This window comes from Mustela nivalis (assembly GCF_964662115.1).
Source record: "Mustela nivalis genome assembly, chromosome: 6".
Classification (NCBI taxonomy): domain Eukaryota; kingdom Metazoa; phylum Chordata; class Mammalia; order Carnivora; family Mustelidae; genus Mustela; species Mustela nivalis.
In genome coordinates, this window is record NC_139025.1 from 15,580,310 (window position 1) to 15,606,062 (window position 25,753).

Here is a 25,753-nt window from a genome sequence, read left to right on the forward strand (position 1 = left end):
TTTGTGTCCTAAGATAAGGAAAGTAAGAGGAGCTACTGGTTGTGCCAAGGATCAGACACTATACTATGCTTTTGATATATGTTGTTTTGTCTAATCCTCAAGGGTACCACAAAGACAGGCATTTTATTTTCATTTCACAAATCAGGAAGCAGGTGCTCAGAGAGGTTAAGCAATTATCCAGGTCACACTGTTTGTAAGGAATGGAGCAGGGGGTCAAATCAACCTTTGCTGTTAACCACCTACATAAAAGAGAAGCGCATGGTGGGTGCCCCTCTCTCAGCTGCCGGCCTGAGCCACCCAGATCCTAACCTGAGGGGCTTTGGCTTGGCCCTACTGCTCCAGCTCACAAATGTTCAGCTATTGCTCTGGAAGGAACCAGAACGCTCTTCCTCCTGGACAAAGTGGGGGGAAAACCTTGGTGGACTGTACCTTCCAGTTTTCCATCTTCTCTCACTGAGGCAGACCAAAACAATCAAAACAAACTGATAAGTCAAAACCCTTGAATTTGGACTTGTCCTTCATTTCACATTACCCTCATGACATGATATGATTTCCACAATATCTCATTAGTTAATCGTTGGGCAGAAGGTTCCTAAAGCACAGAGCTAATGTGAGTGAGCCCCTAACCCAGGGCCAGGTGCATAACCAGTATTGGGCCGGTTTTTGTTGCAATGACCACCATTGAGAGACCTCTTTCTGGGACCACGTCAGCAAGTTAGCCCTGACTCCCTTGGTATAAGACAATATGATATTGATTACTAATTGCATAGTTGATACCAATAGTAATTGATAAGTAATATTTACTGAGAAGTTGCTACATCCCAGGTTTTAGACTATGTAGCTTGCCTACATGGTCCCTTTACATCTTCATAACAACTCAGGAAGGTAGAAATTATTTTTATTACTTCCCTTTTATGGACAATGAAACTGAGGCCTGGAAATATTCAATCACTTGCCCAAGGTCGCACAATTCCCAAATGGCACGTCTTGGGTTGGAACCTAGAGACCCACGTCCAGAACGTGCGCAGCTAAACTCCACACTGCACAGTCTCTGAGGATGGGTGTGACAAGATTACGGGAGTTGTGTGCGGGGGGTAGGTTAGGGGAAGGGAAAGCATCTGAGAGGGGGTGGGCCTGACTTGAAGGAAGGGCAGGATGGGTAAAGCAAACAAGAGGTAGGTTTTAGACTGGAAGGTGATCCCTGAAGACTCAGGGGACCCACACGTGGGACATCAGGAGGTCCTCCATCCTTGGAATGCAAGAATTGCTACCCCTCTAAGGCAGTGTCATTTGGCTGTCCAACCAAAGACTCAGGGCTTGAGCAGGAACCTACCGGGTCTCTGGCAACAGAATGGAGAGAGAAAATGGCAGTAGTTCTCCTAGGAGGCCCTGGGCATAAGGTTGGCCAGAGTCAGATGGACCCCACCCCTGCCCCTCCATCTTCACATGGACCACAGGTTTGCTTTTAGGAAGATGTTTCATTTTGCTGTGACTGTGGTAGGCTTGCCCCAGCGAGTATGGACATGGGCCAACAAATCCATAGAAATTCACAGAAATCTTAGGGAGGAGCTTGAGTTTCACTTAAGCCATAAAAATGCTGGGGCTGGAGTGAGGGGGGATTTCATCCAATGGGTCACACAAGTACTTCACTGCCCAGGAGCTGGTCAGAAAGTTAGCTCCAGGGAGAGAAGGGCCACTGCTGGCCCATGGAGGTCTGGACGGGAACATGTGTGCAAACCCAGGCTCATTCCTGGCTCTCACATGCACTGATGGAATTTCACTTAGCTCCAGCCTGGCCTGGCCTGGCAAACCTGCAGCCAGAAGCAGCCTGGAAAGAAATGGCCAACTCTTTTGAGAACCAGGCTGAGTCCAGAGAAGTGAAAAGCCTGGAGAATTCTTCTTGGAGCAGGCACCTGTGTGAGAGGCCCCTGGCTCCCATTACCTGTGTGTGTAGACCTCACTGCTCGCGGAGTGCCCTTGCTGACTCCTGTTGTGGCCATGGGTGTGCCTGTCTTATTCTCCTATGACACTTCAAGTTGCTGTCGCTCCAGGTGTGGCCCATAGGCCAGCAGCAGCAGCATCACTTGGGAGCTCATTGTAAATGTTGACTCTCATAGCTGAATACTGGATCGGAGGCTAAATACAGTAATTCTCCCCTTATCTGCGAGAGAGACATTCCAAGACCCCCAGTGAATACCTAAACGGCAGATAGTACCAAACCTATATAAACACAATTTTTTCCCTATACATACATACCTATGATAAAGTTTAACTTACAAATTAGGCACGGTAAGGATGAAAAACTAACTAATTATAAAACAGAACAATAGACTGTAATAAAAGTTATGTGATTTCTGGTCTCTCAAACTAATTGTCCCATACTCATGCTTCTTCGTGTGATGAGGGGAGAGGATAGAATGCCTTAGTGATGAGGTGAAGTAAGGGCAATGACGCAGGAATTGTCACACAGCGTTAGGCAACTAGTAACCATCTAACGACACGGACAAAGGAAGCTCATCTCTTCTCGGACCTGATCGTGGTTGGCCTTCGATAACCGACACCACAGAAAGCAAAACTGTGACTAAGGGGGTATTATAAGATCCCCAGTTATTTTGAAAGCACATTACAGTTTGAAAAACACCACTACTTGGAGGCAAGAGTTATCTGTGCCAAAGTTAGCTTTGCACAAGTAAGGTTTTGTATCCCAGCTGCTTGGCAGTAAGTAGGTGCTCAGTAAGTATATGTTTTTTAACTTTTTATTTTGAAATAATTTTAGGCTTACAGAAAAGTCACAAAAATTGGGACGCTTGGGTGACTCAGTCAGTGGATTAAGACTCTGCTTTCGGCTCAGGTCGTGATCCCAGGGTCCTGGGATCGAGCTCCGCATCTGGTTCTCGGCTCAGCAGAAAGCCTGCCTCCTCCTCTCTCTCTGCCTGCCTCTGCAAATAAATAAATAAATATTTGCCTCTGTCAAATAAATAAATAAAATCTTAAAAGAAAAGAAAAGTCACAGAAAGAGTACTGGGGTCCCAAATATCCTTCCCCAGCTTCCTCTCATGTTAACAGCTCATAGCACCAAAGTGCATTACCAACTCAACACGTTTAAAGTTACTAAACCTTTTCACATTTCATCATTTCTCCCCTAATGTCTTCTTCCAGTCCTGGGGCCCCCTGTGGCATTTAGTCATGGAGTCTCCTTAGTCCCTTTTGATTCAGGACAGTTCATTCTGTCTCTTTCTTGCTAATGACTACTCTAGTAAAGAGTACCCCTCGGTTATGTTTTAGTCTGTCAACTTGAGTACGCCTGAAGCTTTCTTGTGGCTAGACCGAAGTTAGGCATTTTTGGCAAGAATACCACAGAAGTGATGCTGTACTGTTATCTCCTGTGGACATGTCTTATTCCTGGTGATGTTAACCTTGATCACTTGGTTAAGCTCATATTTGCCAGATTTCACCACTGTTTCTCTTCTGTCAATTTCCTACTATCCTTTTCTTTGTAATTAGTAAGTACCCGGGGCAGGGTGGAAGAGGGATTTTTCTTTTTTTGAGACTCTGCAAATATTCTGATTCTCCTCAGAGACTTCTTCCCGGCTAATTTTAGCATCCATCATTGACGAATCTTGCCTTCAAAAATTATTGCTGTTGAAATAAGTCAATCAGAGAAAGACAATTATCATATGATCTTCCTGATATGAGGAAGTTGAGAGGCAAAGTTGGGCGGGGGGGCTTGGGGATAGGAAAGGAAAAAAAAAAAAAGAAACAAGATGGGCTCAGGAGTGAGACAAACCATAAGAGACTCTTAATCTCACAAAACAAACTGAGGGTTGCCTGGGGAAAGGGGGGGAAAGGAGAGGGTGGTGGGGTTATGGACACTGGGGAAGGTATGTGCTATGGTGAGTGCTGTGAAGTGTGCAAGCCTGATGATTCACAGACCTGTATCCGTGGGGCTAATAATACATTATATGTTAATAAAAAATAAAAAATTAAAAAAATTATTGCTGTTGTGTTTGCTTGATGGTAGTTTTGTATTGCCCTCATTCAGTATTTATTAACTGGAATTCTTCTATAAAGAAGAGCTGCCACTTCTTTAGAGCTTCTTCCCCATTCTTCTGAAAAAAATCTATCTATCTCAGTAGGGACCCATGGTTATTTTATTCTATGGGTTATAATGCAGTATTACTATTATTGTTTTGTTTTTCAAATTGTTCCATCCACTGGGAGCTCCCACAAGTTGGCGTCTTGTCCTTTTGCCATGCCCCATCCTTTTCCAATCACTTTCCTATTTTTTGTCACCACACATGTTCCAGACCCATTTGGTCCAGTAAATTTTTTCGAATGACTGAATGGTAGAATGAAAAGGAAGGGGCCTGTATAGCAACTCAGCCCCTCTGTGACTCCCCAACTAGGAGCTCGATCCAATTCCATTTCCAGCGGGAAGGAAGAAGGGGGAGATGTTCCGATGACTCCCAGAATTACTCAGTTCCACTGCCCTATGAGGGTCAAGGAGAGCTGGAGAAACCTTTAACCTGAAGGCAGAAGAGATTAGAAGCTGGGTAATTGGTCTGCCTGAACATCCAGTGCCTGGACTCCACATCTAGAAGCTCGAGGCGGTGCCTAGGAGCACACTTGCTGGAGCCAGATGCCTGGCGCTAGTTCTGCTCCTTAGTGCTAAAACGTCCCATACCTCAGTTTCCCTATCAGGAAATACAGGTAATAGTAACAGCACTTGCCACGATGTTGCGCAATGACTGAACGAGTGTAAATGTTTAAATTGCTTAGAACAACCCGTGATACACGTAAACACTCAACAATCATTAGCCAGGGGTCTCACACGTGCAGCATTAACGCAACCTGCAGAATTCATTCTGCAATTCTGCTTAACTGAGTGTTGTAGCATGCATTGCGGTGAACGGGTTCCAAAAGGGAACCAAAGACAGAGTCACTGTTCTCCTGGAGCTTACGGTCTCCTGAAGTAAAAAGAGCCTAAGGCTGAAAAGACTGCTGTACAATTTAAGACAGTAGTGGGGTGGGGGTTGGGAGCAGTTGTTTTCACCATCCACCTCAACCCTTCACCCCTCCAGGGAAAAAGTATTCATTTCCTCTGAGAGCTAAGTCCTAGCCAATCAGGATACTGCACTGTCCCAGCGCCAGTGATTGGTTCAGACAAAGACACACGTCCCAATCAGAACCAGGGAGCGTTTTGTGCTGGGGCTCCTATTGGTCAGAACCTCTGAACTAGTAGCTGAGGAGGGGCGGGGATGGCCTGAGAATAAGCCATCACCACTCAGGGCGGAGCAGGGAGTGGAAGAAACTGAGTCCTAATGGCGGCCTGAATCAAGAATGGGCCTGAAGTCAGCCCTATTCTGCACTTTTCAGTTACACAACCCAGTAAGTTCCCTCTTAACCACTCATCACTGAGAGCCTCGAGCTTACTTCAATCCCCCAGAAAGCTGACACCTCAGCAGGAAGCTGGACCCTGTTGGGAGCCCCTGCTCTCCCTGGGAGCATTGAGCTTCCTGTCGCCACCCCAAGGGTAAACCATCACGCAGGCACTCACACCCCCACACGTCAGCACTCCATCCCACTTCCTACCTCTGGTGCACTCCCCCTGCTTCCGAAGGACAGCCATCAGCCCATGCTCCCCCATTCTCCAGAGCTGGAGTCTCTCCCTCCGGCTCACCCCCCACCCCCAACACACACGCCTCTCAACCCTCATGTCCAAGCACCTCTTTCGGAGGCAAGTCTGGCTGAATCCCCAGGCCTCAGTCTTGCTTGTTGTGGTCCTGCCTCCTCCTCTCCAGCGGAACTGAGGGGCGCTGCCCAGTCCCCAATGGCCAGAGAAAGACCACCATGCTACCTCAGGAGTCACACTGCAGCTCGCAGCCTAGAAGACCCTCTTTTCATTAACTAATTTGTCTCCAGGGTCTTATTTTTTTCTCTCTCTCTCTCTCTTTAAGATTTTATTTATTTGTCAGAGAGAGAGAGAACGCGAGAGTAGGAACACAAGCAGGGGGAGTGGGAGAGGGCGAAGCAGGCTTCCCGCTGAGCCCGATGTGGGGCTCCATCCCAGGACCCTGGGATCATAACCTGACGGGAAGGCAGACGCTTAATGATGTAGCCACCCAGGCGCCCCCTCCAGGGCCTTTCTCAAATCTGGGCCTGGGCAGCTGGCTCAAGGATGTCTGAGTTCTCCCACTTCCGTGTCCTGGTAGAAGCCATGTCCTAAGGGCAGACCAAAAGAACCCAAACTGCTACTTCCTTTGAGAAGATTTCCATTTCCAGAGTCTAGGGAATTTACTGTCTCCACCACTACACTAACATTTCTTGTCCTGTCCTCTAACCCCTGGTGTGTTAGCTTTTCCTCAGTATACGATTTGCCTCTTTGACGGATTGCTATCTCAGCTCAGGCTACCATAACAAAATGTCCTAGACTGGGTAGCTTAAACAACGGAAATTTACGTCTCACAGTCTAGAGGCTGGGAAGTTCAAGATCAAGGGGGCCAGCAGATTTAGTGTCTGGTGAGAGGCTTCCGGCTTTGCTGTGTTCTCACACGGCAGAGCTGGAGGGAGTGCTTGTCTCTTCCTCTTCTTATAAGAACACTAATCTCATCCTGGGCCCCAACCTTCATGATCTTCTCTAAATCTAACTTGCTCTCAAACTCTACCTCCAAGTACCATCACACTGGGGTTTAGGGCTTCTACATGTGGATTTGAGGGGGACACCAACATTCAGTCCACAGCTCGACTGTAAGCCTAGCACGGTGCTCTATGAACAGGGTGCTCTATGAATGAAAGAATTATTGAATGGATGGTGAAATGAGTGAATGAATGAATAAATCAATAGACTAACAAGGAGAGAAAGTAACACAACTGAAATGGAGTGGCAGAAGGATCCAAAAGCCCTGGAGGGGTCGGGCTTGGGCCCACGGAGGAGAGGAGCAGAGAAAGGACACAGGCAGGAGGATGGAGTAGATACGCCACAGCAGAATGACAGGAGAGAGACAGATGCCAGCTGATCTCCCATTGTTTATATAAAAATCTGGAGCTTGGGCCTTTTACAGAGCTCATTTGCTAGCATTTTAAAACTTTTTTTTTTTTTAACGTAAGTGCCATTTGTCAAGGACATTGTGGGGTTTTTTGTTGTTGTTGTTTTGTTTTTTTGTGTTTTTTTTTGTTTTGTTTTTTGTTTTTTGGTTTTTTTCTGGTGACTCTGCCGGCACTCAAACAAGGACATTGTGCATCTTGCTTTGACATGGCCAGTCTTGATGGCTGAGCGCTCTGTTCAGGCGTATTCCTCTCCCAGATGTGGGAAGGACAAGCTGGTCATATGGCCAGCACACCAGGTGCAGCCTCTGGGGAAGGGCCTGGGAGGTCCGATGGACTCGAGGATCCTCCTGAGATCCCCTTCGCTGAGGACTCCAAGTCCTCTCTGGGTTAGAGCCAAAGGGCTGCTGTCAGTCCCCCAAAGACTCCCCTTCTCTGCCCTCTGTCACCCACTCCCCATCCCTGGTTCCACATTGGCATTGCCTGTGCCTGTGCGGCCCCACAGGACCCAGAAGAGCTGCAGATGTCTGCGCAGATTTGCAGCTACGAATGAAAAGCCAGGTTTGTTTTGAATGGATTGTGGCTCTGGAGGGAAAGTCTGGGGATGCAAATCTGCCATGAGTGGGATGCAGATGGGAAGCAGATGTGGGATGTGGAAAGTCCCTGCTCCGGAGTCTAAGGCCCACCTTGGAGAACTTATCCCTTTCCCCGCACTGGGACCAACCCCGACAGTGAGAGCCCCAGCTCCCAACAGTCTGCTCAGCTGTGGGCCGTCTCTGTCTCCAACTGCATTCCCTTCTTGCCTTCCTATAGGATATGCCTGTTTGCCTGCCTCTCCCCTGTCTCCCTGAGCTTCTCTCTCTCTCTCTGTCTCCCAGTCTCTCTCTGTTTTTCTCACTCTGTCTCCATCTTCATGTCACCACTGTCTCTTGCTCTCAGATGGTCTCTGACTCCATGTCTGTCCTCTGTCTCTGTCTCTCACTCCCTCCGTCTTCCTGGCTGCTTCCCAAGGCCACTGGCCCTACCCTCCATGCTTGGATAAATCTTTCAATCAGCTTGAGCCCCTGGGGTGAGGGACAGGAAGAACAGACTCAGGGCAGACACCCCAGTTCCATGAAAGAAGGCGATTTTAAGCCAGAGAGGTCTGGGCAGGCCAAGGCCAAGAATTTCTCACTTACCCGTAGGGCTGGGTATTTAGTCCGAGTTGGGGAGGGCAGGTGGCAACCAGCCTGGAGCTCCAGAGCCTGCAAGAGCAGCCCCATTGCAGCCCCTCAACGGCGTGAGGTCCCCTTCAGTGTGCCGGCTCTGTCTGCCTCCACGCCCCAGGGGGAGGCAGACCAATAAGCGCCACGGGCACCATCTCCCCCGAGGACACGGGCCCAGGTGAAGGGCAGGCAGGACCATGGGGCTGTGATTTTTATCCCCCATGGCTCTCCCGAGAGCTGGGAGCAGCCCTTCCCTTTCAACCCCTGTGGGGCCTCAGTCTCCAAAGGCAAATGTGCTTTTTCTTTGGCTTGTGTACAATCTAAATACTTCATCCAATTGATACCGGCTCCACATTCAGTTGTCTGCTTTTCGCTTATGAATCTGTCCATGGCCCTCTGAGCTCCCAGGCAGGGCCTAAGGACCATTTGTGGCACATGCCCAGGGCCACTAGGGATCTTTAAGTTCATGGACAGACTGTGAACGCTCCACGATTTCTGGGGTTGGGGGGGGGGCTCTTGAGGGACGCAGGGAAAGCCATCCCCAAGCAGCCTTCGGTCCTTCCCAGAAAACTGGAATGGTTTAGAGGGCATGTTCACAAATGCTTCCGCGGCAATGAAAGATGATGCTGTCATTATACAGCTGGGGCCTGTCTCCCGGGCACTCTCCAAGCCTCCGCTCCCGGCTGCCTTCTCCTCCCAGCACCCAGGGGTGCCCCGTGGGCCCCGGCACTGGACTGGCACTGAGTGGGCATCACCCCAGCCCTCCATCACCAGGTGTGGACTCCGCAGGCCTGTGGTAGCTGACGTCTCCATTGGGAACCTACGCATCGAGCCCCTGTTACGTGCAGACGCTGTGCGAGGCAGTGCAAGCCAGCCACGTGGGGTGACGCCGCGCATGAAGGAAGCGAAGGGTGGTGAGACCGGGGGTGATGGTCAGGGAGCTCCCGGGAGAGCACGTGGCGGGGGGAGCCGGTCACAGCACCTGTCTCTGAGCTCCGGTTGCTTCACCGGTGACGTTGGGAGTGACGCCAGAGCTGTCCAGGATTCAATGACGTCATCGATGCCCGGGAACTAGAGACAATACGGCCTGTGCAGCTAAAGCAGATGGGAGCGGTACAGCAGGTGCCATCGGGACTCCGCCCACGAATCTTCTGGTCTCCTACCACTTCAGGACATGTGCCAGCAGCTGTCTCCTACTGTTAGAACCTGCTTTGGCCACCTGCACAGAGGTCAGGGAAGTGCCTGTGAAATTAGGCCCTCGGCCCCCAAGGGCAGCCCCTAACGGACAGCTCAGGGTTGGGGCATGAACAGCTCCATCTCCCAAGCTCCCTGCATGTGGAGTCCCGCCCCCCTGTGCCTTTTGCTTGACAGCACATCCTTGTTTGGTTTCCTTCTCTTTTTCTAGCCCCACCTCCCCTACTTCCTGCACAGCTACTCTCTGGTCAAGCTTGGTTCTCGAAAGTTCCTAAGGAATCAGTGACAGTAGGCTCCTAACTCTGAGAACATCCTAACTCTGAGAAGATCTGTGCTCTCTGTATTTGAACACACAAAGGTCAGGGCCGTTGGAAGCTGGCAGGAGAGTCCCTGCCCTGTAGCTCTCAGTCCTCAACCCAAGAAACTGAGACAGTGGTTTGGGGACTGTCTGTGTCCTCCATCCACAGTCCCATACAGGGTGCCAAAAGATGGTGTAAAATTCATATTTAATCATTGTTGTCTTTCTCTGGGAACTCCGGATGGTTATCCTGAAGTTAATCCTTTATTGTTCCTCTTTCCACATCTCATCAGAGGAGAGTTGGCAGACCCACACAGGGCAGAGACACAGCACTGACAGGAGAACATCCTGACGCTGGTCCAGGTGACTTCTCTAGACTTTGTGATGTTTGTTCTATTTGCGAACTTAAAATTTTTGTTATGATTTCTTTTTTCTTATTTCAAATAAATACCCTCCTTCTACCTAATTTTGTATTATTTTTCTTAACAAGGGACCCCTAGTAGCTTCAGATGACAGAAAACTTCAATATACTTTGACCATTTGATGAGTAAAAGAATTTTCTCAGATGGGCTTCTGAATCTGTATATTTCAGCCTTGTTTCTCTTCTCTTACCTGAGTCCTTCTCGTCCTGGATGTCGTAACCATCAGGCCCTGTACCTGTCACTGCATCAGCTGAATCCCCACAGTGGGCCACGGGAACATTCCAGAAAGCCACTTCTAACTATGTCAGCTGCTATTACATGGCGTTAAGTGTACTACACTTAACCCAACTGAATGTTTTCCTGACATAACTAAATGACTATCTGACAGTAGACTCAACTGAATGCATTCCCAACTCAAATTCCTTTAGTCACTTCCCCTAATGCCACAGCTACCTCCCCCTTCCTGACATGAAGGATGTGACAGGAGAAATCTTGGCAGAGAGAGTAAAACTATTACAGTTTAAAAGTTCTTACCTTAGCAGACATAATGAGAGATATGATCTTGACAAATAGATATATATGACCTTGGAAGTGGTCCTCATGCAAGTGAAGAGCCCCAAGTGGATACTTTCCTAGCTTCTCAGGATGCCTACCTCTGGTGGTTGGACTCACTGTGAGGTTCAGACACATCCTGTTTGAAGACCTGTGGGTTTTAGCCACATCCTCTGTGTGTGTGAGAGAGAAAGAGAGAGAAAGAGAGAGAAAGAGAGAGAGAGAGACAGTGGCTCACTATTGTTCTGGATTCTCCTTTTCTTTGGTACCTTTCAACCCCAAGACCACCAGGCAAAGCCAAGGAGGGACCGCAGGTGATGCTTATGGTCATGGCTCAGGCTCCTCAAGCTTGGACTTCACAGCAGGAGACATCATATTCGTAAGCCCAATTACTCTCCTTTTGAGTTTGCTTGGCTTAGTTTACCCCTTTTCATTTTTAAACCAAAGTTTCTTTTGAAAAAAATTCCAGGCTTGCCTTTGCTGAATGCAAAGGCATTTAACAACAACCAGGCCAGTGGCAGGGGTCAGATCGCCCAAAGGGGAGACACAATGGGGATAGGAGCTTTGCCAATGCCAGAGCCCCGCGTGAGCCAGAGGAAGTGGGAAGGCCATGCCACATTTCATAGGAGGTTCTGTGATTTTGCAAACATCTTTTACCGCTATTATATTTGAACTTCACACTCCTTCTGTGGGGTATGCTGTGGGTGTTTGACTCAGTATTTTCTAGTTAGGAGACATTAAGTAATTTATTCAAGAGTATTCAACTAAGAAGGGCCAAGGTCAGGATTGGAAACTGAGATCTTTCAAATTCAAATCTACAATAAAGCCAAAGATAGCTGTGCCTATGGATTTGCCATCGTTAATAAGAATATGAGGGCTCCTGGGTGGCTCAGTCGTTAAGTGTCTGCCTTCGGCTCAGGTCATGATCCTGGGGTCCTGGGATCGAGCCCTACATCAGGCTCCCTGCTTGATGGGAGGCCTACTTCTCCCTCTCCCACTTACCCTGTTTGTGTTCCCTCTCTTGCTGTCTATCTCTGTGTCAAGAAAAGAAATACAATCTTTAAAAAATACAAATCTTAAAAAAAATATGATAGCCATTTTTTTAAGGTTTCACTTTTTCATAAATTCTATTTAATCCTCACCTGCTCTGATCTGAGCTGGGCCTGAAGGGCAAGGCGGTGGGAGGGACCGAGCTGGGCAGCCGTCCTCCTGGAGTGCCCACCATAAGCAAAAGCTCAAAGGTGGGCTGACCTGGGTTTGTTCATTTCATGCCTGTGACCCACTGTCCGCAGGGTTCTGGCCCAGTCAGGTGAGGGCCCTGTCACCTCTCACCAGAACACTCTTCTGTCCTATGGAAAGAGGACATGAAGAGGGTGCTGGGAAGCTCAGGTGGCCTTCAGCCTGTTGTTCCCCATATGGTGGCCTCTTTGCAGACAGAGGCCTGCCAGGATGAGGTCTGTCACTGGGGCTCCCAAATCCCCAGCCAAGCGACGGGTTTGGTTCCCACCCCGCAGCTTTGAAGTTTAACGGTGCTCCTGGCAGCCCACAGGGCCTTGGCCAGCAGGAGCTGCCCTTCAACGCCTCTTCTCACCACCCCCCCACCCCCACCCCAGGGCCTGGAGCCCCCAGCAAGTCTCTAGGGAGCCTCCCCCAGCTGGTCCGAGAGGCAGGTGGAAAGTGTGAGCTCTGCCCAGGGAGGGCAGCAGAAGTCAAGAGGCACAGAACAGTGGGACCGGATGGAGAAGTGGGACCAGATGGCTCCCCCTGGCCCCGGAGTCTGAGGACCACACAGTCCATCTCGGGGTTGGAAGACAAGCAGCACACTAGCCGCTGTCTCCCCAGTGTTCTCTGGATTTGACTCTCCTGCCCCCAAACTCCACCGCCTTCAAGCTTGTGGGAGATAAAGTGAGGGCCAGCTTGACACCTAGGTGCGTCCCTGGGTGGGCAACCTTGGGCAAGTTACTTCTCTGCCTCAGTTTCCTCATCTGGAACGTGGGAGTAGTACCTGTTTTTATCTTGTAGATCTCAGCACAGAGTCTGCTTAGGATTCTCTCTCCCTCTGCCCCTCCCCCATGCTTGCTCACGTTCTCTCTCTCTCTCTCAAATAAATAAATCTTTTTTAAAAAGTCAAATGGACTGGCATTTCGGGGCAAGCACTAGAGAAAGTTTGACTTTGTCAAGGTGAGAAGTTTGAGGCTGCTATGACTGCTGTCTCTGGCTTGTTTCCTTGCCTGCTACCTTCAGTGCCATGGCTAGCCTCAGCTGGAGAAGAATGTTTGCTACCTCATTAGTACTTCCCGACTGTTCATTGCGGGTATTAATCACTTTGGTTTCTCCCTCCGGGGTGACTCTGAGCTGCCTTTTGAAAAGCAGGCATGTGATGGCCTGAAGACGTCCCAGCTGGTCCCAGTTCCCTCCCTCCCCTGCTCCCTTTATCCAAAAAGTGAAACAACTTACTGGTTAGATTTTGGTGACATATATGTACATTAAAAAAAAAAATAGGGGTGTCCGGTGGCTCAGTGGGTTAAGCCTTTGCCTTCGGCTCAGGTCATAATCCCAGAGTCCTGGGATCGAGCCCCACGTTGGGCTCTCTGCTCGGCTGGGAGCCTGCTTCCTTTCCTCTCTCTCTCTGTCTACCTCTTTGCCTCCTTGTGATCTCTGTCTGCCAAATAAATAAAGTCTTTTAAAAAATAAAAAATAAAAAATAGATCAGACTCTTCATCCTTCGGCGGCACCTGAAACAAAACCTTTAAAAGACTTTTCCCAGAGCCTTCCACCTCTACTTCTGCCCCATCCCACACCTGCCCCTTGCCCTCACCCTCGCCACCGCTGTTTGGTACAGGAATTGGGGAGAAGGCAAGGGCCCAAATCTGAAGCAGATGTTTGGGACGATGAGTGAGGTTGGGGTGGAGACAATAGGAAGGATGTGGACCTTGCTAGAACTGCTTGTTGCTCTGACCCGCTGCCAAGGCTGAGAAAAATAGAGGGACTGTTCCTGGTTAAATACCCAGCTTTTATTCGTGCCAAACTTTCCTGGGCCTCAGTCCTCAGAGTCTTTGGCTCCGCTTCCAGAGTTCTCCATATCCTTGTGCCAACCACTATCTTGGCCCCTTTTTCCCACCGCGCCAAGCCCCTGAGCCCAGCCTGCGCCCTAAAAGCAGGACTGGAGCTGTGCTTTTTAAAATCCCCGTATAGCTTAAGCACAATGGCATTTTTGGAGCCAAAACTTCAGATATGGCCTGAGAAAAAGAGTTTTAAAGCGCTGCTTCCAGGTATGAGAGGCTGTCTGGAAGCCATGAGTTGGATGCCAAAACAATACAGTTCTCAAGGTGTATGATCTCAAGGGATCCCAAGTCAGAACTGTTGAAACCAGAACTGCTGCGAAGGAGACGAATGCACGCACGCCTGCTGTACCCACACCCACCGCCAGACCTCCCCACCCACCTCCGGAGTCTGTTGGGATCCAACAACATGTCTCCCCTGACTAGAAGAGCAAGTGCCAGATCTATAGGAGAACACCCAAGTTTAGTTCTGGTGCTTTGAGTATTTGAGGAGACACAGGCCGGCATTATCATAAACAAAGTATCAGAGGAGAAATCCCTAAACAAAGTATCAGAGGAGAAATCCCTCTGGGAAAAGAAGACTGAAGGTTTTCCTAAAGGCCATGGCCTGACCCCAAGGGCCATCCAGCTGTGATCCAGCTCAGAAGCTTGAGGGGATCAATGCTAGGACTTATTCAAACCCCAGAGGGTACTAGGCATCAGCTACAGCACACCACAAAGAGATGAGGAAGCACTTCAATTTCCTGGGTGTAATTAACATCAAGGGAAATTGGAATGAAGCTCCCTGTTTCCACCCCTAATGGTCTCAGTCAACCAATTTCAGGGCTGTTCATGAAATTGATTTGCCTCTTCATGCCTCTGGATTCATTGGAAATAGAATTACTTTCTTTCCTCTGCCACCTCAGTATGAACCATTCTGATGGCTGCTAGTGTTGGAGATTCCTCCCTCTCCCCATCCACTCAAGATATTAATTTCATTCACTGAGCTGCAGGCTACTGGCCAGTCTTCCGACTGCCAAAGTCAACACTTCAGGTCTGCTTCGTCTGGAAGAGGAGATTAAGGGGAGATTGGATCCTGAGATCGCAAAGTTCCTTTTCCCAGATTTTCCTAGGACCTGCTCAGGTGATGGCCTATTTATGGGACAATGGGGGTCTCCTGGTTTGGAATCCATCTTTCCAAAGGCCCTTGCTTCTCTGCAAATCAGCAAGGAACATAAATTCCCTCCCTTTGTATATGTGTTAGGAGCTAGATGAATTTCACTGCAGCCGTTATTCCTGTAGTATGGAAAGTCTCCAAATGCATAAACAGAAATGCTCCCCCCCCACCCCAATTAAACAAGAATGAGAGAAACTATGGGGATGGGTGGTGATGGGTTTGGGTGTTCAAGTCTTGGGGGAAGGAAATGAAGGAAACTGGATTTTTTATAGGTCTGTCTCCCCAGACAAGATGGTGAGCTGCTCAGAGACAGGGATCTCGTTCTGTCTCGTGTCCTTGGCTCGTAGCACAGTGCCTGCCTGATTCACAGGAAAAGTCTGCTAACGTGTGGACGTGCAAAGAACAAAAGGGAAAAGGGAGGCCACAAACCCAGTGATGGAACAGAAACGTCAGATGTTGGCATTTGGTTTTTTGGGGGTGGTGTGTCAGGGGGTATACATTTATAGGAAATGAAATGACAGTTTGGAGCAGGATGAGACCCAGAACTTATGAGATCTAGCACAAAATGATGACACGCACACAGTCTTCCTCTTACACAATAACACAACATTTTGTTTTCAACAGAACATAAAAGCCATCAAAGGCTTTCTAGTTGGCTTGCAAATACTCTGATATCCCTGACTCTGCTAATAGGCAAACAGAGGAATGTCCTGGCAATTTCTTTGAGTGGGAGTTCTGAGGAGAGAGGGAACATTGCTGGTCTGTAGGAGGGTGTGAGGATTCCAAAAGATTCCTTCATGTGCAAGATCCATAATGCAGGTGAAGTGCGGTTGTAGAAATGGTGACCTCGTCCCAGAGAGGTACAGGACCCCCACCCTGGGGAAGATGCTGTGTTGATAATTCCAACAGAATCAGTCTTGTGTGAGGGGTAGGTCTCCCTCTAACTGGCATTCTTGAAAATGTCTGCTTCCTCAGTGAGATAACCACCAGGAATTTGGCCTTTACCAAACGGTGCTGTGTTTCATGTAAGGAAAGTTTAGAGAGAAAAGATTTATTTAAATGAAGCTTTTTCCTGCAGACTTAGTTACCAGAGATAAGCATCAGGGTATTGTGTGGCGTGTCTGACCTCATTCTAATGATTTCATTTGCGTGAGACCTATGGTTTTTCTACCAAAGTGGGGATATTAAAATTCCAGGATTTCCACTCCCCCTCGGTTATATCCTTAAGAGTTTCTTGTATTCTTTATGCAGGTTCATTTATTTTTTTATTTTTTTTAAGAGATTTTATTTTATTTATTTGTCATAGAGAGAGAAGTGAAAGCAAGCACAGGCAGACAGAGTGGGAGGCAGAGGCAGAGGGAGAAGCAGGCTCCCTGCCAAGCAAGGAGCCCAATGTGGGACTCGATCCCAGGACGCTGGGATCATGACCTGAGCAGAAGGCAGCTGCTTAACCAACTGAGCCACCCAGGCGTCCCTATGCAGGTTCATTTAAACTTGGAAGTCACTTCACACAAACTCTTAGTTGGTATTCTGTGGAACTTTCTAGATGCAAAAGATTTTAAAGTCACACCAAATAGTTACCTTTCTTTCTCTTCCTTCCTTTTCTTTTTTCTTCCTTCCTTCCTTTTTCTTTCTTTATTTCTTTTCTTCCTTTCTTTCTTTTTTAAACTGGGGTCCTCCATGCTCTACCAACTGAGCCAGCCAGGTGCCCCCCACAATAGCTGTATTTCTTGGGGTAGGACCTTCTCCCCCTGTAAATCTCAAATCCTCAAGTGACTGACAGGTATAAGACAGAGGTATAAAGTGTTCATCGGCCACACAGGGTCACCAAACAATTGTAAGGCAGAGTCAGTGAGCTCTGGTGGCCCAACACCTGTTCCTTTGTCTAGGCTAATCTGCCCGAGACAAACTAGCAATGTGAAAAGAGTTTGGGTCTTGACATGAAACAGACCCATGTTCAAGTACAGCTCTGCCACTTGCTAAGGAAACTCCACAGTTATGTATCCTCTCTGAGTTTATTGTGATTTTGTGGAATGGAGAAAACAAGACCTTCCTTGCAGGGTCATTGTCAGTGTAAGAAAGATAGTATTTATTAAACTCCTAGCATAAGGGTGGAACTAAAAAAAAATGGCAGCTACTATCATGATTTGGTAACCAGATGAGCTAAGGAAGTCAAGGGTATTAGTTGCTTATCATAGGGTTGCCTACGCCACATAAAATAGGTTTGAAATACAGTCCCCTCAAAGACCTCTTTTGGCTTTTAGAAGGTCATATGAAGGAAGGAGAGGAGGTCTCTTCTGACCTGGGGCCTTTTTCGCAGAGGTAAGGGCTGGATGTCTTGAATACCCATTCTCTCTGGCCTGCTTGAACACGGCAAGCAGGGACAGGAGCCACCATTCCATACCCGCGACCCACTCTAGCATCCTCCAATGCCCCTAGATCCATGTTGCCTCCTGGCATGGAAATTGCCAGGGCCCTAAGCCGTGGTCAGTATGATAACACACATACTGTATAGAGGAAAACCTTCCAAGAGCTTGAAGCTATTAGTCAATTTTCTTATTTAGTTAATTACATCATTTCACAGGTCACAAAACTAATACCGAAAGAAGACTATCCTGCGCAAAGTTGAACCACGGAGTTAAAAACAAAACAGAAACGTTCAGACTCATCAATCCATGGCTCTTTATCCTTTGAGGGCCCCATTCTGCCCACTTGATGCAAGCAACATCTTCTTTTGAGAATGGGCTGAATGACAGATGCCTCTGCTTCAGGGGAGGCCATAGGCCCAGAGGCTCTGGTGTCCGAGACATAGCAGACAAGTTAGGACAGACTACCTGGTCAAAAACGCAATGATGTTATCTCCTCACCTAGCTCCTTGACTAGTCCCAGACTTACTTCTTCCTAGAGTCATTCCTAAGAGATGAAGCCCTAAGATCTTGCTTGCTCAGAAAGCTGCCTGGTTCGCCAGCTAACCCTACTCTAAAGGCATTCATGGTCGCTGAAGATTATACAGACCATATTGGTCTGCTAATCGGGCAGCACCCATGAGGCTTCATCCTGGAGGCATTAACCATCCGTCGTTTCCCTGAAGAAAGGCTATAAAGGAAACTAGAAGGGGAGCCCCATAATGTTCTTGGAAGGTGATGGCTATCACGGTTCTGTGATGTGTTTGATCCCTGCTCCTAGATGTACTACCTTGTGTTGGAGAAGCTGCTGCAGCTGGCGGGCTCTGATAACTCGGACAAGTTTGCCAAAGTTACGATGCCGTATCCAAAACCTACAGCTATCGTTCCTCTGCCATCTGGAGAGGCTGTGTCCTCCACATATCGTCAGGAATTCAGGGACCATCTTATAAAGACCACACCTGAGCCAGGTTCCTGCTCTGGCTACCACAATGAGTTCTTATAGGAGCAGAATTCAGGCTAACTGAACTCGGGGTGGGGGGCCGAGGACTCACAGCAAGGTACAGCTAGCTCTAGGTGGCACCACTCTGTCGCTCACAAGCCACATCATCACAGCTCCCCGTGGGTTTCAAAATCCACCCCCTGCGCACTCCAAATCCAAACAACTAAGCTCTCAGGTAACTTTGGAATGGCATTCTATTAGAGGCTGCACAGACTCAGTACCCTAAGTCAGAAATACTAGCCCATTTCACAAACTTCTGAGACAATTTCGCACAGGCTCCTTTTCCATAGGACACTTAATATGATACTTGAGAATCTGTTGCTGGGCACCAAAGAGAATCCAAATCACATTAGACCAGTCCCCAAAACCTGTTCAGGGTATAAAAGAAAAGTATTCAAGTTAGAATAGCTGGGGGAATACTTGTTGTCTTTGAATATGACTCATCAGGTTCAGCATCAAGAATCAGAACTAGAGGGGCACCTGGGTGGACACTTAATACGATACTTGAGAATCTGCTGCTGGGCACCAAAGAGAATCCAAATCACATTAGACCAGTCCCCAAAACCTGTTCAGGGTATAAAAGAAAAGCATTCAAGTTAGAATAGCTGGGGGAATACTTGTTGTCTTTGAATATGACTCATCAGGTTCAGCATTAAGAATCAGAACTAGAGGGGCACCTGGGTGGCTCAGTGGGTTAAGCCTCTGCCTTTGGCTCAGGTCACGATCCCAGGGTCCTGGGATCGAGCCCCGCATCAGGCTCCCTGCGCCTGCTTCCCTCTCTCTCTGCCTGCCTCTCTGCCTACTTGTGATCTCTGTCAAATAAATAAAATCTTAAAAAAAAAATCAGAACTAGAGCCTCCTGGCACAACAATGACCTCCAAGTTCTCTTTAGTCTAATTGTGATGTGTAGTAATCACTACAGAGAAATTAACCTTGGTAAGTATCTTATCAAGAGATCACACGGCCTCTTATTTTTCCCTTCCCCACTGTGAGTTTTAAGACAGATTGTTCCAAAAGGGAATTGACGCAACAAGGACCATAGAAATCAGGATAACAATTACTTCTGGAGGGGTGGGAGACTTGCTTTGCAATGCTGTAGTGTTTTATTTTTTGGTTTGAATGCCACCATCACATACACGTGTTTCCTTTATAATTAAGTTGTACATGCCTGTAGACCTTTTTTAAAAAATCTGCATTACATCTCAAAATAAAAAGAAAAGGGACATTCATTTTTAAGTGTAAGTATCACAAAACCTGGAGCTGTTCTGTTATACTTGAGGGTCTTTGTGAAGCACAAGTAAAGCCTCTGCTTCACGCCCCCTGCAAGAGAATCTTGGTTGTGCCCCTACAAGAGAAGTATGGCAGGGTGGAGTCTGATGGCTCTACCTGCCGTGGGTCAGAGGTAACGACTCATGCCAGGCTGACTCTAGTATCTACAGTGTCCATTCAAGAATAATCCTACCACCATCTTGAGTCTTAATAACTTTATGACAGAGGGTGCTGGGGTGGCTCAGGCTGTTAAAGCATCATCCGATTTTTGATTCTGGCTCAGGTCACGATCTCAGGGTCCTGGGACTGAGCCCTGCATCGGGCTCGATGCTCATCATGGAGTCTGCCCGTCCCTCTCCCTCTGCTCCTGCCTCTGCTCTCTCTTCTAAATAAATAAACAAATAACATTTTAAAAAAAGGAATAACTTTATGATAGGCTGAAATCAATGATGAATGTTCACAGCCAATCAAGGTCACAACAGCAGCAAGTATAAGAGAGACGTAAGACTGTTAATCTAAAAATATGAAGTTAGAAGGACAGAATTTTGGTTTTTTAAGGGCATCTCATATCACCAAGGAGCTTGAGGAGGTGGGAGTAGAATGAATGGACTCTTTAAAAGAGTGGTGTTCAAAGATTCCAATTCACCAGGTCTGGGATATGGGGCAAAAATCAGTATTTTAAAAACAATTCCAAAGGGTATTTTTTTTTTTTTAATTTTCCAGATTGGGAACTAATGTGTCCTGACACCATTGACTACTTTCCCAACAAAGCCAGGGTCCCTGCTACTCTTCCTTCCAGGCCCCAAATCAGAGGTCTGGTTTTCTCTCTCTGCCAAGCTTACCTTCAGCTGGAAGAGAACTGGTACCAATTCTTTGGGTACCAAATGGTACCACCTGTCACCCACAAATGTCTGAGGAGCAGTGATTTTGTCTGCCACGCCTAGCTTGCTTGGGAGGAAGAGGTATGGAAATAAATGTGATCGTATGCAAACCAGAGGCCTACATGTATCAGTTAGCAGTGGTGACATCTGGATAGCAGGTCAATGATTTCTCTTGGCCTCTTTTTAATTTCCAAATTTTCTATGCTGAGCTTCTTACGTTAAACAACAAATGAAGATTGAAAAGACTCAGGAGAGCAGACATCCTCTGCTCTTGCCAAACTGCTTTCTTCTTCCGGAGCTGAGCATAAGCCTGGCATCGCACTGTGGCCCCGCCTGGCATCAGGGACAGCAATGAGGAAGGATGAAAGTGTGAGAAGCCCAGAGTGGGCCAGGGCTCTGCAGGTAGATTCTACCCTGAGCTCGTGGCTTTTGAAGGCATCACCTGGGGAAATGCAAAAACATTTCTAAATCTTTCTTTTCCTTCCCGGCCTCCAGTCTGGGCCCTAAACCACCACTTAAAGAAGTCACTTGCTCCTCAGTCCTTTCCAATATTGATTTATTTATTGTACAAAATATTTACACTGTCAATGCAGCAGTCTGGCCCCTTTGCCTGGCCTGACGGATTTGTAGCAGCGCATGATCTCTAGAAAACATGCTGATGCTCTCCTTGGTGTTCCCTCGGTGCTTGCTGGGTCTCCTTCCAAGACACTACAAGGCCAGGTACCTGGCCCCCCAAGTACCTGGGCCCCCGGGGCATAAAGAAAAGAACTGGCCAAAATAAGAAACGTGAGATTCACAATTGCTCGAGAAGTTAACAGGTGTTCCTCCTTCTCTCTGACAAGTACCTTTTCCGCAAACTGGCTGGGACCGAAGCAGGCTTAGAAGAAAAGGTAAAGGAAAAGGCCAAACTGAGCAAAGATGCTTTCGAACAGACTTAGGAGACAGAGTACACTGGAAGAATAGAAAACCACAACAGTACCGAAGGGTTTTTGTTCAGTGAAGCCCCTGGGGCTGGGGACCCCCACGGGGCTGCGAGCTGCCGCAGCTGGGCCACAGTGGCCCCGAGGATGCTCCGAAAAGTGCTACGACTAGAGCTGAAAATGACAGATCTCGACAAGAAAATCAATTCGAGCTCCAGCATCGGTCTCTAGAGGGCTGTTGGAGGGGAGAATGCAGAATCCAGAAGAGGGGCAACTGCCAAAAACAGCAGAACCAGCCCCTGTGCCCCCAGATGGAAACCCCTCTCAAGGCTCGAGGGGCAGCATCGTGTTTCCAGGGTGATGACAAAACCTGCCTGTATTCATCCGATGGGAAAACACTGGGGCAAGCAGCAGCACCTTGTCCTGGTCCCTGAGGACAGCAGTGACTGTGTGGCATGGAGGGCCCTGGCTGGGATGTCGAGGCCCTGATGCTGGATCCTGGACCCCAAGAATGAGCGACGTCAGCACCCACGCCAAGAAGGACAAATGACAACTGCGAAGGAGTGAGGTCAGGCCGTGATGGGAGCAGCTCAGGAGGGCTGGTTCCTCATGATCCCTGGGAACAGGAGGGCTCAGACAGGCTTCCAGGAGGCCGAGGCATGGCCATAGGTCCCGCCTCACCTCTGGACTCTGCAGGCTTGCTGGTTTTGGCAGTAAAGATGGCTTGTAGTATTCTCAGAGTTGAATGCCCCGTTGAGAATGGTAGCTTGTAGCAAAGCCTTCTTAAAAACAGATATTTGGGAAGTTGATGAGATTTTGAGTCTTGAAAATGTCTGCATTCAAATGGTCATGAAAAAGGGTGGTGTGACTTCGCAAGGGCCTGCTGCGGGTTCTCGTCAATCACCATGTCACAGTGAATCTACGAGATCGTCCTCCCTCCACCAGGGCTCCTGCTGGCAACTTAGACACAGAAAGAAGTTAGTGGGAAGCTGGGTGTTTGTCGTCGGACACAGCTTCTCTCTGCATGTTCCCAGTCCCTGACCCCACGGACCTGTGACCGAGCACTTGACCATTGGTTCCTTTTTCCTTGCTTCAGTGCTGCCAGAGAATACCAAGCAAAGAGAGCCAGGGATTGTTAGCATGCTATTCTTACTGCTCCCAAACCCTTGTTACAAAAATTTTCTTCCATAGAAAGCTAAAGAATCCCTAGCTCTTAGCAGGCTGCAGAAGTTCGAGGTAAGCGGCCAGGCCCAGCCACACCTCTGTGTACAGAACAAACTCAGGGACAAACATCAGTAGTCTTCAAGCCGGCCATAGGCCTAGACATGCCCTAAAGGAAAATCATTTTCAGCACTGGAAGCTATGCCCCAGCTATCTTTCACATTCTTGGGTCTGTTTTTCTCACTGGCTCAAACTCAAGAAAAAGCTTAGAGAGTTCTTTATGGATTAATGATCATTTCCAGAAATGCCTTCAGGGAAAAAGTTCCTTTTCCAGTTTTGACATCACAGAAAAAGATCCTTTTGTGCCATCAGTCGCCCCTCAGAGGTAGTCCAGTGCCACGGCCTGAGCCTGCTATGGTGCAGAGGGACAAAAATGTGAAGACTGTGCACGTGGGCCACTTGCCATCTGCACTCCTCCCGGCTTCTGGTGAGAGAGGCGATCGCCCCGTGCCCAGGAGGGACTCACGTCCCCGCAGGGCAAGCAGTGAGGGCCGCAGAGGGACTGGTATGGGCCATGGGCACAGGAGCCTGAGGAAGGTGGACCCCAGCCTTCTAAGAAAGCCGAGCCCTTTGTTTAATCTCCCGTGGCTCCTGAAGCAACTCCCGGTCCGGAGATCTTCTGAGAACCAACTGAAGTGACAGCAGCATGGTCCTCTCCTCAGGAGAGAGCAGCGTAGACTCCATGGGCCCCTGCCGAAGTGGCTTGGGGGCCGGGGCGTGACGAAGTGGAGGGGGCGGGGATGCAGAGGGGGTGGCGAGGGAGCGACCCGGGGCTGGGGGGAGGTGAGCAAGTCCTCCAGACACCGGGTAGCATGCAGCAGCTTCTGGCCGATGGAGAGGTGTTGGGGTCGGTGGTTCTCACGGTGTTACGCGCACCCAGGTGCTCCAGGAAGCACGGGGGCCGGGGGCACGTGGCCGGGGAGTGGTCAGAGCATGCCAAAGCCCTCGCAGCCCTCGCTGATGGCCAGCTGCAGCATCCTGTGAACCTCTTCATACGAGTCATACGTGGGGAGGCACAGCTGGTTGAAACTGGAAGAGCAAGGGGAGAAGCGATGAACTCACGCGCCAGAAACACTGGCCAGGGCTGGCTGAGCCTCCCCCTCCAGAGGGTGCCCTGGGCGGCGTGGGACCTACCACGTGTGTGCAGTCGGGAGCGTGCTGTGGGTGGGAGCGGCAATAATCTGGAACGAGGGACAGAGGGCGGCAAAACCTCCGGGTGGCAGCTGAGAGGAGCCCGTGGTGAACTGTAGCAGCCGAGCCAACTCCTCCTGGGTCAGACTGGACACCACGGTCCAGAACCACCTCATGACCTGGCAGGGAGAGCACAAGGTGGGGTCACGCTCAGTGTGCAGCCTAGCACTGGACTCTGGGGGACGAGGAGGAGAGCCGGAAGTGGGGGACACAAGTAGCCACGGGGAGAGTCGACAACTCCAGGAATGCAGGGCGGCCTCTGACTGGTTGGTTCTGTTTCTTCACCTTTCTAATGTACCGCTCCTGTGGCAGCTGGAGCAGCCCTTAGGGACCAGGGCTCCCTTCTGTTTGGACAACCACCTGTCTTTTCCTTGTGGACCATTTTCTCCCCAAATGATGTGTCTGCCTATCTGACTCCTTGGCAATTTTCTTCTGAAAGTTTTTCCTGGCAAAGTGGCACAAATCCAGGGAAAAGAAGTTTAGCCCACTTACCTTTTCTCGGAAATGCCATGAGCCGCCAACAACCACTGCATGGGCTTTGAAGTCAGACACACTGATGTCCCCAGTCCCACACATCAGCAGCTAGAGAGGACAGTTGGGTGTTACTAGGACAGTCGGGGGACAAACACCCAATATAAGGTCAAAACTACTTATGTTAACATGCAAAACATGGAATAAAGGAAACACCAGGAAAAGCACCATAAAGTGAGATCATAATGCCAGTACTCTGCTTTAGGAAAATCAATTGTAACAGGCCAATGGTTCCAACCAATGTGGTAAAAATCGCCCAGCTTCAAAAAAAAAAAAACATGCAGATGCCCGTGCCCTTACCTCATACCCACTGAATCAAAATCTCTAGGAATGGGTTAGAAACTTGTGTACTTTGAGAAAGTTTCCTGTTACCAGTGCATACCTCTAACTAAGAACTACTGCTTTGATTGGGTGCCTGGGTGGCTCAGTCGGTTAAGCGTCCAATTCTTGATTTCGGCTCAGGTCATGACCCCAGGGTCTTAGGATCAGACCCCGTGTCAGGCTCTGTGCTCAGTGGGAAGTCTGCTTCTCTCTCTCTCTCTCTCTCCCCCACTGCCCCGTCCCCTTGCCCATGCACACTTTTTCTCTAAAATAAATAAATAATTCTTCAAAAAAAAAAAAAAAAACAAAAACCCCCAAACAAAAGAACTACTGCTGTAGATTATTTTGAACTGAAACAAAAGACAGAAAGAGAACCAAGTATTTACTGAGTCTGCTCTATACACGGCCTGGGAATACCAGGAAAAAAAGGCAGGCCCCTCCCCTTTGATGAAAATCCCCAGCTCCATTTCTGAATTTGTCAGATGGCCCTTCCTGTTTCCCAGCATCCATCCTTCTTTTGTGGCTTGAACTTTCAGCAACTTCCCTTCAGCCCTGCCTCTACTTGATCAGATGAATTAAAAAAGTACACCAAAAAATGAGAAATGAATGCTATCAGAGGCCTGAGCCTCTTGCTGATGTCCTAATTTGGTTCTGGATCCAGAATGTGACATAGCCAACTGCGAATGCTCGTTCAACAGCTCTAAAGAATGATATGTCCTCACCAAGAGACAAGAAAAGTCCAAATTTAAGCCTGAGGAGCTTTGGCTCCTTCAAAAAGAACCATAAGCTAATGAGTAAGAGTGGGGTATGGAACAATTCTAAGAGACCGTGTCCATCCTTCTTCCTCACTTTAACAAATCGTCACGAAGGTTATGCTTCATAATAAACCAAAATACACCAGTAGCTGTTCCTTAGCCCGGAAAACACCAGCACTAGGTGACAGGTCTAGTGGAAACGTGAGGCTGAGTAAGAGATGGAATATTCATTTTGCTTGAATTTCATGTCTGAAGGTACACATGTGAAGAAAATCACACAGGACTTTGATTCTTGTTCTTGAGGCTTGTTCCGTTAATAAGAATAA

The 25,753-nt window shown here is 48.5% G+C and overlaps 2 protein-coding genes across 7 annotated transcripts in view; both read right to left on the bottom strand.

The window, feature by feature from the left end:
• Positions 1-16,230: 16,230 nt before the first annotated feature.
• The window catches only part of LOC309866087 (acylphosphatase-1), a 372,899-nt gene continuing 363,376 nt past the window's right edge, over positions 16,231-25,753 (bottom strand). The window contains exon 3 of the transcript XR_014312413.1: positions 16,231-16,407. The gene's annotated coding sequence lies outside the window, so the exon portion shown is untranslated. The remainder of the gene's footprint in view (positions 16,408-25,753) is intronic.
• The window catches only part of AREL1 (apoptosis resistant E3 ubiquitin protein ligase 1), a 45,584-nt gene continuing 40,858 nt past the window's right edge, over positions 21,028-25,753 (bottom strand). For all 6 annotated transcript variants that reach the window (XM_082733396.1, XM_082733400.1, XM_082733401.1 and 3 more), the window contains 3 exons: positions 24,313-24,402; positions 23,764-23,939; positions 21,028-23,658 (listed from right to left, as the gene is read on the bottom strand). In XM_082733396.1, the coding sequence (XP_082589522.1) occupies positions 23,556-23,658; positions 23,764-23,939; positions 24,313-24,402 (369 nt within the window). In that variant the 3' untranslated portion in view covers positions 21,028-23,555. The remainder of the gene's footprint in view (positions 23,659-23,763; positions 23,940-24,312; positions 24,403-25,753) is intronic.